Source organism: Gobius niger, assembly GCF_951799975.1.
Source record: "Gobius niger genome assembly, chromosome: 4".
Classification (NCBI taxonomy): domain Eukaryota; kingdom Metazoa; phylum Chordata; class Actinopteri; order Gobiiformes; family Gobiidae; genus Gobius; species Gobius niger.
The window spans coordinates 10,233,583-10,247,763 of NC_136855.1; the positions used below are offsets into that span (position 1 = coordinate 10,233,583).

The 14,181-nt window shown below is 43.0% G+C and overlaps 1 protein-coding gene across 1 annotated transcript in view; it reads right to left on the bottom strand.

Moving 5' to 3' along the window:
* Positions 1-1,861: 1,861 nt before the first annotated feature.
* efl1 (elongation factor like GTPase 1) overlaps positions 1,862-14,181 on the bottom strand; it is a 139,667-nt gene continuing 127,347 nt past the window's right edge. The window contains exons 22-23 of the mRNA XM_079555021.1: positions 12,612-12,796; positions 1,862-2,371 (exon numbers count right to left, since the gene is read on the bottom strand). Of these exons, the coding sequence (XP_079411147.1) occupies positions 2,183-2,371; positions 12,612-12,796 (374 nt within the window). The 3' untranslated portion in view covers positions 1,862-2,182. The remainder of the gene's footprint in view (positions 2,372-12,611; positions 12,797-14,181) is intronic.

Consider the following 14,181-nt stretch of genomic DNA (forward strand, 5'->3'; position numbering starts at 1 on the left):
GGGGTCATTCAAACCTTGGAAAGTACAGAACTTCGATGTTATATGAAATTCTAAATGAAATGAAATTTGGTAATAGTGATGTGACGTCATGAGCGACCGGCTCTTTTGACCGGCTCTTTTAGGTGAACAACCGGATCTGAGTTGTGAAAAGAGCCAGTTCTTTTTTTCAGTCAATTTTACCCAGAAATCCCCCCGAACAACACGTTTTTCAAAGTAAATATTAGTCCCATTGTAGATGATTTTAATAAAAAAAAGTTGTATTGATTGTGTATATTAAGTTATGCGGCTGGCGTTATTCAAATTTAATATTAAAAAAAGCCAGTCTTTTGAACTGATCCCAGAAGATCGTAAAGCCGATCACTACATTTTCATCACACTGTGTTGGTTAGAAAATGATGTAATGTTGATCTAAAACGGCGTAAACAGAATAAAAAATGTTGTTTCATTTCCGCATTTTCACGCAAACTCACTGTAAGCCCCTCCACTTCCTCCCCTTCGCTGTGCAGCTGTTTCAACAAAGAGAAAAAAAGAGAAAAACATAGTCCATGCGGCTGCAGTGAAGCTATGGCGATTGATTTTACTTCGCGGTGAAAGGACTAAGCTTAGCACGGGGTCGAGAGGCGGGGAAAGCATTTCCTGGATACGTAAGGACCTCAGGAGGAGGTCTTTGGGAGCCGTCGCTGTGATGCTAAGAACTGAAGAAGATTCAAAGATTACTCAAAGATATGTGTCACAGCTGCAGGTATGTTATTGAACCACATGGTAAAAAACGAGCTCTGAAATGTCAACTTTACATCACACCCCCAGTTTAAATGTTTTCTTTGTTGTCTACTCTCTATAAAGGAACGCACTGTGACAAATGGACACATGGGCCCTCGTCTGTCAGCCCCTCTCGGCTTTGACTGTGTGTCTTTGGGCTCTCGTGTTTCCCCCGGCTCCGGCACTCTCTGATAAAACACCGCCGAGCTCGGGTTTCTCTGTGAGGCCGTGAGCAGGAGGAGAAGGTCAGGCTCATGTCATTTTCCTCAAAACACACAGTTTTTTTTTTTTTTTTGCATTCACGCAGAGCAGAGGAGGAGCTGTGCCAGGGGCATGTCGGGACTTGTGCTTTCTGAGAACAAAACACATGTTATTTTTGACCTGTCCAGTGACATCTGTATTTACCACAATGTTCTCACAAACTTTTAAGTCAATGTTTTTATCATAAAGATAAAAAAAGCACACGCACATGAGTTCTGGATTATTAGAAGAGGTATGCTTACTTTGTGTTAAGGACTCTTTCCCTCAATCCAGTAGAAAATCTTGACCTTTTTGGTATGTTTAATTTGTGCTGACACCCATCTAGTGCATACCCTTGATACCAAGTGTTGATTTTCTTTAAACATTGACTTGTTTGTTGATTTGTTCTTTTTTTTTTACATTAAAATGTAGAAATGTACAACACTAGTTAGTTACATTTCTATTTATCAGGGGCATATGAAAATATACCCCTGATAAAATGCTGCTCAGGACATGCCTTAACTACTCACTGAATACTGAATAATAAAATCTCAAATCTAAGGCAATCCGAGCTGCTTTATCTGTAAGAAAGGGAGAAAGTGGTGATCTGCGTCATCGAAGGGGCACAGCGGCCCTGTTCACAGCTAACCTGGCAAAAGCCAGATTGAGCGCTACGCGATGAGTCTAAAACACTGTGGCTTATTTGCCAAACTTAGAGGTTGAAGTTCTTCATCCTGTATTTTCATCTTGCAGCGTAAAGTGAGTTTTCCACAGCAGTGTATTTAAACCTGAAAGTTCATACACCTCTGTTGGTTGCGTATTCTCTTGACCCCAGCCTCCCCTCCCTCCTTTCAGGTTTCTCCTGTCTCCACGGAGACGGGGCCCTCACCCTGAGTCTGACATCACCCTGAGTCATCAGATCATCTTCTGGTATCAAGGATTCTGGCCCTCATCATCTTTTCAATTTATCTCGTCTAATACATATTTCTAATCTACTTTCTGTTGTGCTGTGGTCCTTGGAAGCAAAATGACAGCGAATTAAGCATCAAAATAACCAATTTATTATATACTAAAGAGGGGTGAATTAATTGTACATTCTTAGAGGCAATGTGTATTTTGTACAGTACAGAGATTAGTCAAAAAAGCAGCTCATTGTCCTTCAGTGAATGTTGTCAAGCTTCGTTCACTTGTTTTTGCCGAGAGTCCTCTGCTTCTCCGCATGCTCCACGGTCTTCTCCTCCACGTACAGGCCTTTGCGCCGGCGGACGGCGTTCATGTATTTGAGTGCCTGGTTGGCAGAGTCGGCCTTCTCCCCGAAGTGCAGGTACTCCTCCTCCGTGGTGGGCACCCAGTACGGGTCACTGCTGATCACCTGAGGACAAGACGAGTGAAAGTGTGGGTTCAGATAAATAGAATTAGGGTTGTTTTTGCCTATTGAATGCTTTTTTTATGCTGTTACAGGTAGACGTCGACTGATATGGGGTTTTCTAAGGCTGATGCCAATTTTGGGGGATTTTTATTGGCCAATACCGATATGCACAGCCAATATTTTCTGCCGATATTTCCAAATGTCTCGTCTATAATCCTATGTGTGACAGTATGGGGGTGCTTTATTGGGGCATAGGGCTGATATATTTATGTTTAGTAGGTACTTTAAAGTTCCATGATATCGGCCGGTGTTTGTATATGTATGTTTTAGCCATAGGATCTGACAAGACATTGACAGATATAGAAAAAAAAAACTAAAAGCTATTTTATTGAGTGTATAATGCTTTCAAAAAAAAAAATATGATCAACAATCAACCAATTCCTTCTCATAACAAGTCAATGTTGTCCGGAGGAACTAAAAAGGCAATCCTAGAGTATGATTAGTTCCAAACAGCTAGCTTATGGGCTAAAGACATTTGAGACCTATATATTTCTTCTTCTGAAACACTGAAGAGGCACCAAGGGCTCCCCACACCACGGCACAGTGGAGGCGTCACAAGAGGCACTACCGGAAACAAAAAAGGGACATACAGGGAGGTATCCAGGCAAGACTCACAGCTCGGCTACACAAATCTTCTATCCCTACGATTGTTCTGGCTAATGTTCGTTCACTGGAGAATAAGACGGGTTTTATTCATCTGCAACGCTCTTCCCAGAAGATGGTGAATGACTGTTGTGGAGCGGAGGGAGCTGTGCAGGAGGAAAAGGAAGGAGGAAGTGGAGGAGATGACTTCCCTGGTCTGCCAAACTACATGCTTTTTCATAGATATTTCAAAGACATGTAGTCTGAGAGCAAGCATGATCATGACGATTTCCCGGTGGGCGTGATTGACAGATGGCATCAACCAATCAGAGCAACGCTAGATATGTCGCAGCAACAAGCGGCAGGAAGCCTTTCCAAAAACGTCCTTTTTTACAAGAAACGCTTTGAACGCTGTTTTGTGCTCCAGTTTTAGGGATTCATTTTTTTTTCAAATGATTTAAAACAGACGAAAGAGCAGAAGAAAACATCGTCACTCGCCGCGCACGCCGTCTCTACTGTTTTGGTAGAGTGTGGTGACGGGGGAATGAAGTCCCGCCTCTCGGTGCGTGATTGGACCGATGTGGCTAAAATCGTGAAATGATGGGCTGCGAGGAGCTGTCCAGACGGTTCTTCTTTTGTACAGAAAGGAGGAGTGTCTGGCAGGCCAGGCAAGGAGATGACCAGTGCAGGACACCACGCTCTGAGACAGGGACAAACCCAGGAGGCGCAGCACCGATTCGGAGGAGCGCTGAAGGCAGCCGGCCTCAGTCCCAGCGGCTCAGGACTAACCCAACGCCTGAACACAATTTCGTTTTACAATTGCAAATAAAGCACTTACTTACTGACTTTAAGCGTCGAGATACTTTGTTAATCAAACAGGCAAATGTAAGTAAAGTAATACGCGTTCGGGCCATTTCTCTGCGGCATTTCCTTTGTTCAATGTTTGGTCTGTGATTGAAACGCTCGCCTGTTGGGTCTAATCCCTCGGCCGTTTCAAAAGGCTGATTCCTGGAACAAAAAACTGGAGAAGCGGCTGTTGGCTGCTCCAGCTGCTGTGTAGTCCCAGAGGAGGAGAATGGTGTACGGTACAGGGGCCCGAGCGCACACACAAACGCCTCATAGAGAGGATGAGGCGTGACACTGCCCCCCCCCTTCCTCTGTCTCTCGCCCCCGTCCCGTTTGTCCTGTCCCCGCTGCGAGGGGCTACAGTAGGCGCACCTGGCTCTTGGTTTACACTGGGACAGATGGCACCGAGCGGCTACAACGACCAACGGCTTACAGCGAGCGGCACACACTGCACTCGTGAGCAGCATATGCCCCGCGCATAATAATAGGGGTGCCGCAGGGGGTGGGAGGGGGGGGCGTTCTGTCACAGTCAAGGGCTCTGCTTCAGTGGCTAAATGCTGTCGGACGTCTGTTGCGGGAGAGGCAGGACTGACGCGGAGTTAATGCGGGCGAGCCGAGTGTGACCGCGGGAACGACCCGGGGAGATCAAACTGAAAACGGCTGCACAAGAGGGAATCCAAAAGTTCTAGAATAAGCCTAAACATAAAAGAATACACAAGCACGGTGAAATGTTAAGCTGCAGTGAGCAACATGCAGATGGTAAACAAACGCAATCACGTATCAAACAGGTAGGTCGAGGTCATGGTGAAAGTTTTGGAAAAAAAAAACATTAGAATTGACAAGAGTTACCCGAATGACTTGACCATAATATAAATCCTTTCACATCTAACTTTTGAAAAACAGGCAATATCGCTTTGATTTTGAGGCTTTACCATTCTGTTATTTTCAAGCACATGATGGAAGGAAACAATAACCAATTTGCTTTTCAAACACAATCTTCTGAATCTCTCTCAATTTGCCAACTTGCAAATTCAGAGTGCCTCGGCTTCTTCTCATTATCCGACACTGTTTTGACTGAATGAATTCGTTCAGACTTTAGCAAACATATCGCTGCCTCGGGCGTCCCAATATTTCAACCTACATAAAAGAGAAAACACCAGTCTCAGTAAGAGTGGGAAGAAAGTGCATCACTTTTTACTTCACAGAACAAATCTCAGCTTCCTTAAATTGCTCACAAAATAAATAGTAAGTGCAGAAGAGAGCGGTTTGGTGATTTGTTCCGACACTGAAATACTTTTTAAATGTTTGTCTCTTTCTGGACGGGCTTTAATTATTATTTATTTCAGTTGTCATGAAGCTCAAATGTAGCTTCCGCCGTCCCGTTTGAGAGTCACTGTGCTGCACATGTTTTGAGTCACTATGTTGTACTTCCTTCTGTCCAAGTACAAAAAAAAACAGCAATAACAAAGTCATACTGAAGTCAAGCTCCGATGTTATGCAATCTATTGTTTCTGCCTGTAACACGGGAAAGTGGCAAGAACAAAGACTAGTGGATATGGTATGACCCGATACAAGTTTATGCGCCGATACTGAACGCGTCTGCCTGTCGAGCTCCTTTTGTCTGCTCATTCTGTATTGGAGGGGGGTTCAGTTATGTAATCCAGCTTCGGGGCACATTTCTGTTGGTACGACAGACACGTAGTGAATACTTTGAATATGTGGCAGCCAAAATATTGTGAAGATCGTGTGAAGGGTGCAATAATGAATTTATTTTATTTATTCATGTGAAGAAGAATCGAATATGGAACAAAAAGGAGCGGGACGAGCTGAAAGCACAATAATGCATAAGCCGTGGCCCTTTTCTCTGTCACATTACATTGTGAGGGTGGGTTTCAGAGACGTCATTTTTCGTATGATTTCCATATCTCATCTCGAGGGATTTTGACCATTCAAAAGATGAAAAATGATAGAATACAGTGTGTTCTGAATTGGCCGCACTGTGGTGAAAACTATTTTAAAGATCCCGTGTTCGATACCCAGTCCAGGTTTTCCACATGTTCGCTATGGCTGCCACTGTTTCCCACACAAGGCGTGCACAGGAGGCTAATACCTCCACTAAAACAAACATGATTAGTGTTGTCACGATACTAAAAGTTCTCAATAAAACATGATCTTCATACTGAAACAAAAAACATCTATACTCGATACCGATTTCGATACCACAGCATAAAAATAAATAAAAAATCCCACTTTCAATATATACCATATTTGGTTCTCTTTTTCCTTCTGCACTGCATTATCTACATTGCAAAACACTCAACTCAATTAGTTAATTGGGTTCAACTATGTTCTTGAAGAATCTTGAATTCTTCAGCTGCAATATTTATAGTTAATACTTATACTGTTCTAGGTGATGTAACCTACAATATAAAGTATTCACAGACTGGATTTGGCCCATGACCATCATGTCAAAACAGTCTGTGTCACCTTCAACAGTGAACAGTCACTTTTAGGTTCATAACAGTGCATTTATTTAAAGAACAGGCCACCGTTTTTCCATACTGAGATGTGTTCTTACCTGAGCTTAGACGAGTTGATGCGTACCTGTCTGGTCTTTGTGCCCGTGGAAGAGCGTGGCAGCTTCCAATTTCACCCCCGTTTGGAGCTATAGGGATACATTGGGAGAGGCCAAATGCTAACAACATCTTTGGTCGTTTTGCGTGACTGAGGGCACGCACAAAGACCAGACAGGTACGTATCAACTCGTCTAAGCTCAGGCAAGAACATATCTCAGTATGAAAAAATGGTGGCCTGTTCCTTTAAAGCATTAAAATGCCTCCAAATAAAGTCAAATACAAATTGTAAACATGTAACTGTACATGATATATACAGTGGGGAAAAAAGTATTTGGTCAGTTTCACATAGACATTGTATTGGATTTTGGCCAAATACTTTTTTTCCCCACTGTACATATACATATCATATACATATATTGATATAATTAAATTTTGTTGAGAATTTATTGAGAAAAACGCCCTAATATCCAATGCAAACTGATGTAAATGAATGGCAGTGGCTAGGCTGAGCTAAGCCATAGTAATGAATGGGAGGCGAAGCTAACATGAGCGGCACTCGCTAATTCTACAGTTTCATCAAAACGCCTGCTCCTTTCATCATGCCCTGGCAGCAGTCGCATCACACATTATGATATCGGATGCATGTAGTTTTAGAACTTGATTCGAGAAAGTTTTGCGATACACGGCACTAACTGCATCGGCCGTGGCGGCTGAGCAGCAGGGGGAGGGGCTGCTCTGAACGTGATAAAAATGAAGCAAAGAAAATGAGAGAAAGCATCGATACCTGCTCAAATTAATATTTAGCCTCAATACAACTTTTAGTGTCAATTTAGTACCGAGTAATAGATTTCTTTGACAACCCTACTGACCAGGATCCTGGCTCAGGGGCTCAAGGGCTGGCTCTCCCTGGACACTGCACTGTGGCCGCCCACTCGTCCTGACAGGTTGCTCTGAGCCACTGGATGAATGATTGATCAAATGCAGAGAACATAAATCTCTACAAGGTCTACACATATGAACATAACACACATGTTAATTGCCATAGCAACAGCCCTATTCAGACCCACGGATGGGCGAAAGGTGCCTTATGAACCAACATATATGTCACGTAAATACCAACAACCGTGTCTAGCAATTGTGCGCAATAATATTGATTCGAAATTTCCAAACAGATGTCTGGCGCATTGACCAGACTGAAAAATGCGTCTGGCCGGCCGTGTTTGAAAAAGCGACAATACAAAACACATATACAGCTATAAGGCCCGCAGTTTGACACAGAGGTGCAGGGCTGATCGATACGAGACGTTATTCATTCACCGCCGCAGTCTCGGGCCGCACAAAGCCCTCTTTCTGATGTAAATCTAATGTACAGGTCCCGGAGGAGCCACTAACCCGGTCCTTACACACAACAGCGCGCCGCTCCAAACGGGCTCCCACACTCGCACTCATTCTTATGTTAATCCAATACACGGGCCATATCAAATTTGTTGTCAGGAGGAATGCTGATATAAGCACTAAGCCACAAGCAGGGAGAGAGAGAGGGGGGAACTGAGGGGGGGAGAGGGGCGCATAGAGGGGACACAGAGGGACCCAGCGGGTTTTTTTTTTGTGACTAAGCGTCTACAGCACACGAGCGAGTGGACACGGACGGACGGGTTTTAATGAGGCAAAGACAAAAGCGGGGAGGGGGGGGGGGGACAATGCGCTGGACACGGGCCGACAGTGACGAGAGGTGACGAGACGGGGAGAAGAGAAACGTTTGAACATGTAGATTCGTGCAGCACATTAAGCTCCTGCATACGAGTGATTAGTGACATTATTTTAAATATTTTTAAAGGTCTAGATTATGAGGGCTCGAAGGATAAAAGCAAACAAAGGCTCAATCATTATTGAAATGGAATCAAACGTGAAAAAAATGGTAGCATGTACATCACACAACCCAACCTCGCTCTCTCCATGCTCCCCATTTTACCGTAAAGCCTTCAATATGTTATCTATACACAGAAGTGGGTAAATACTCACTTACATTTACTCAAGTACATGCACTTAAGTAACTTTTTTTTGTCTTTTTTATTCTTCTACATGAATAATATTACAATGAAGTATCTGTACTCTTAAAGCACAACTGAGTAACTACTAATGTGTCGTAGCATGTTGCGTTTTTTAACTTTTTAATTGTCCGTGAGAATAAATACTACGCTGACAGAAAAGACAAAGAGGGAGAGGGACAGCTTTGCCTGTCAGCCTGTTAGCTTCTATTTCATGATTCCATTAGTGTGTATTGGGGCCTCCGACCCGTAAGGCAGCAAAGTTGCAATTGTGGTTTTCTGGCCAGAGACACCAGGGGGAGATGGAAGACCCCCCGATCATCCCATTAGCACTTGTATTACCCCCAGAGGGACTACAGAAAGGATTTATTAAGTACTTAGTTTAGTATTGCTTTAATATATCAAAAAATCGTAAAAAAAAAACATACCGGGCGCCTCACAGATGGAAAAATACCACATTTGGGTTGTGGTATCATCGCGGGCACCCTTCGCAGAACATGTGGATGTGAAACTGGTTCTAATAATTCCATTCATTATAATCTCTAACCCAGTATGAACACTGCAAATGACCAGGAAACATGGTTCAGGGCGACCAAAGGACCTCAGAATAAATTGGACTCTAAGTCAAACTGAGGTCTACAAGAAGTCTACAAGTCAAATTGCTCAATTATATAATTCTATAGGGGTATATTAACAATAACTGAACTCGAATTCTTTATTCTGGCTTTAAGCCTCCTTTTGGACCACTAGCCTCTGTATTTTTATGATGGAAAAAAAACAAAAACACCTAGACTTCAGATGTTAGAAAATGCAGCTATACAAAACACCAGTTGAGGGCGCCAACCTTAGAGATAAAAGTAAAAACAATAACGTGGGAGACGAAAGATGGAGACAGACTAAATATGCAGGATTACTGAACACGCACGAATGAAACAAAACACCACAACGACATCTTTTGGGGAATTGATCCAGGCTTTGGAACTGGCGCAGAGAACAAACTGTCTCGTGGCCTTTTTGAAATAAATTCAAGGTTGATGCGCAGTACTGACAAATGTGCACTATCCTCCCGGCCTCGCATACCTGCCAACTTCAGATGATGAGCCCTCATTTGTATTCCAGGGGCTTCTCTGTGCTTTCCAACAGAAGGATGTCTCCATAAAGTTAATAATAGTCATTTACGGGGTGCATTTTGGGAAGACGCATCGACTGTCAGGCGCGTCGGGGATAATGGCGGAATATCAAACTGGCTCCATTCCTCACGTGAACCCCACTCTGACGCCACTAAAAAGCCCTTTACCTGATTTCTGAAGTAGTAAAATTTAATTCTTGTCCTTCAGGATACTGCAAACCCTTGTGCGGTGTGCATTCGAATGTAAAGGCGTGTTGTCGTCGTCGTCGTGCGGATCCTTGAAAGATGTAAATTAAAAAGCAGTCCTCTCTGAAATAAAGTGGGATATCTGAAAATGCACTCCCTCTTTTTTGTTTGTGTAAATAATGCTTATAATGCAACACTTTCTCTGAAAACACGGAGCCAGCTCAGTGAATCTGTGCGTCCACATGGATTGACTCAGGTCTGTTATAACGCCGCAATACATCTGCCAGGCCTGTGTGAGGCGCTGTGGCGATACTAAAGAAAACAGAACAAGGCTGTAGAAACCGCACCGTTTGCTGTAAACTTTCTGCAATGAAAACAATAACAGCCTGTGATGCATGACACTCTTCCATGGAGGTGGAGGTGAATTTATTCTTCCGACGTCGCAGGACTAAAGGTGGGAGGGAGTGTCCAGCGCGGCCCACGCTAGAGTTGGGAAATGTTGAACTTTTTGGAGAAATTTGCGAGCGTTGACCAATCAGGAGCTTTCTCCAACAGTGACGTACATATCAGTCACGATGGAGCCACATAAATGGGCCCAGAGTCTGGAAAATGTTAATTTAGAGACCCCTCAAAACACCGGGTTCGTGTGGATGATACATTGGATTGATAAAATATTGTTGCTGAGCTTGACCTCGTGTGGACAGGGGCCTCACTCTGTAATTGTCAATCTAAAAAAATGCAATAAAAAAGGAGGTACCTAACTAAATTTAGCACAATGTAATGTACTCTGTAGTAACGTGTACCTATGCAGTGCTCGTATCAGTACTTTGTAAGTATTTAATGTAATAGGACATGAGACCCTTAGGGTTAGGGCTTAAGTTTAGGGTTAGAGTTAGAATTAAGTCTTATTACATGATGTACCTATAAAACTACAATGTTATTTCATTGTGTATCTAACCCATAGGAACAACTTATTACACATTGTTGCGAAGCTAAATTTAGTTAGGTAAAATGTATCAAGGGTAGTGTAAAAATAAAGTGTTACCAAAAAGGATTTTGTTTTTGGGATGCGCAACTTGAATAGTTTGTATGATTCATTATTGGCAGCATTTTACTAAACAGCTCAGAGACAATATGATCGAAATCGCATTGAAATAGCATTGTACCTTAAAAGAATATCTTTTCATACTGTCTGGTCTTTGTGCGTGCCCTCAGTCATGCAAAACGACCAACGATGTTGTTAGCATTAGGCCTCTCCCAATGTATTCCTATAGCTCCAAATGGGGTGAAGGTAGAAACGACCAAGCTCTTCCAAGGGCACGCACAAAGACCAGACAGGTACGCATCAACTCGTCTAAGCTCAGGTAAGAACATATCTCAGTATGTAAAAACGGTGGCCTGTTCCTTTAAACATTAATGTAATTACATGGAAACAAAGCACAAATGTATTTCATTTAATGGCACATATTGTATCCGTACCTAGTATGAAGCCTATGAATTGCAAGGAAACATTATCTTGGTAATGAAAAAGCTATTTCCATCTTTTTCCTGTTGAGTTAAGTGAGACCTCATTACTGCTCTTCATTGAAATTTAATTTTCAACTTTAGTCCATAAAACTGTCACTACACTGGTAAAACCGAGATCAATACCAGAGGCCCCTCATACTAGATAATAATTAGAAAACACTTTAAGGACTTATTAAGTAACACAAGCCCTTTAAATCCGGGAGACAGTGCTGCGTCACTCCAGCCACCCCATCACGCTCGCCCTTTGACCTGGGCCGACACTGTGCATATGGCGCAGACAATGGCGGGACGCCCTGAGATGAGCCGGGGGCCGGAGGCAGTGGAGCGGCAGGTATAACGGTCCACGGGGCACATGTCGTCTCGAGGGCGCTTTGATCCCCGTTCCCCCGAGAGCGCCGTCTCATTAAGGCAGGACCCGAAAAACAAAACGCACTCAGACACACGAGCCGCGGCTACGCTAACTGTTGCTTTTGCCCAATTAGGAGATTTAAAGCGGTTTAGAGGCACTGATCCCGAGTGCAGCCGTGTTGAATGTACGGCGGGTTCTGAAAGGATAATTACTTTTTGAAATTAGTCTAAGCATCAGAGAGATAAGAGCATAGCGGTGATGTTTAAGGTTTAGAGGCATAATGGGGGATAGGAAAGTTTGAGTTTTACGATTAGATGATTATAAAAAACTTCAGTCAGCGTTAATAATGCGTTTTGATGCAGTATTTCCTGATTTCTTTTGTCATACAAAACGTGTCCCTCCGTTGGAACAAAGTAACCAGTACTGAGGCCGTGAAGTAACCGAAAAGGCTGCCATCCGCCTCTCTAACCCCTGTCCGAAGTATCTGGTTCCAAGACCATCTGACCCAATGTTACCCAAATAGAGACAGCTAGCTCCTTGAATTGGAAATGACAGCGGCAGAATTTTAGATACCATGTTAAATTAAGATGCATTGTGTTGATACTATTTCCGAATACTAATTCAAGATTCTATTTCAACATCTGGACGTGAAAAAACTGCAATCTCAATTTTGCGACTGGTCAATCTCAATTGGTCAAGACTAGACCTGCAAAATGTAATATTTTTGGAAACTGCAGTGGAAAATTACCTGTAGTTTTGTTTAAGCTGAGGTTTATCTAAAAGGTCTATCTTTGCCATGTTCATACCCAATCTACGTATAAATTATATCTATCTGTTATTTATATGAAAAAATAAAATGGAAAAACAAGCATGATCAATGTGAGGAAGAAACAAAAAAAGTTGACTTTATTTTGCCATATGGCCCAGCCCCAGTATTTACCTCCCAGTGGCTGAAGATGAGCTGAGGACTGGCCAAGCCGCTGGTGCGTTTGCGGATCTCGTCGGCGAAGCCAAAGCTCTCAGCGACGGGTAAAATGGCGTTAATGGTGAACATGTCTGTGCCCTCCTTCATCTCCTCGTGCACCACTCGGCCCTCTCTCTTCCCCAGGACGCCGTACACTCGTCCTGGAAACACACACACACAAAAAATCATCATTTATTGTATTATTGCAGAATTAAATCATATTATTAAAATCAACTCAATACTAATATAATAATAATAAGCGTCATGGCGACATGTAGACAAGCAGCAACCTCCCTCTCTCTTGGTACAGCTGAATTTTTGCCTTTTTCTGAGAACTGCATTTGTGGCTTCTGTGTTCCACATTGTTTTACTGGATGCTTTTGTCTTTGCCGTGTTTTTGTGGCGGTTCGGTGGATTTTCTTACTGCAGAGAGTCCACAATGGTCCTGAAGAAAGCAGCTTTTTAAAAAGTAAACAAAGTGCTAGCATTTTAGACGTACACATTTCTTGTTCTGAAACACTGAAGAGGCACCAAGAGCCCCTACACCTGCAGCACCGTGGAGGCGTTACACGAGGCGCTACAGGAAACAATGCAATAAGTCATTATGATGAAGAAGATCGTCAAAAAACAGTTTTTAGGTATGTTCATATATTTTTTAAAGGCACTCAAGTCACGTGCAGTTTTTGGAATTGCTTTAAGTTGTCTCGTCTGATTCCGCGTGGGACTTTCAAACGATTTTCAGAGCAAAGAATGGACTGGAATGAAATGAATCATTATTGTAGAAATCTATTTGTTATATTTTGTGACTTTGCTTATGAAGTGTGCTTACTGACCAATTGGCCAAGTCCTTGATCGCAACAGGTTCTTATCTTATTAAACAAATAACATTTTAAAACATTACAATATTGCCAATTGTTGTTACAGAGGTGTATTGGGTTGAGCGCTCGCCCGCCAACAGGAGCGCAGGCAGTCCATACCCTCAGTCAGTTACTGGTGTATTAATATGGCAAAATCCATTGAAGCAGCTAGATGTGTTCATCGTTGCTCAGCTCTAATTAGCAGGATCTTACTCACTCACAAACCTGTAGGAAAGTATTAAAGTTTTTAGGTGATTTTCTCTGGCTTTCCACGCGGCTGCCTTGATTTGGCCCACGGATCGATTGTGCGCCTAACGAGCTGCAGTGGCCAACGCCGGAGCTGTGTGGCAGCCATTGTTTACAAACATGCTAAACGCCATTTCAGGCCTCATTCTCAGCCTAATGACTTTACACAGCGCCACGGTTTGGGGAGCTCTAGTCGATGGAGGGGCAGAAAGGCCAAACCTGGAACCGCTGTTAATCAAAGGCCAGTGACTCAATGTCTGCTGTAATAAATGCAGAGGGGAGACGATAGATTTTAAACAGAAACTATCAATTAGGTTTACCTTTCTCGCCAATCGATTCAATGGACGTAGGTAACAAACAGCAGCCACACTGGGAGGAGACAGACTCATTCTTTATGTAAATCTTGTGTAGCCAGGCAGACCAATTCATTTGAGGCTAAGTGG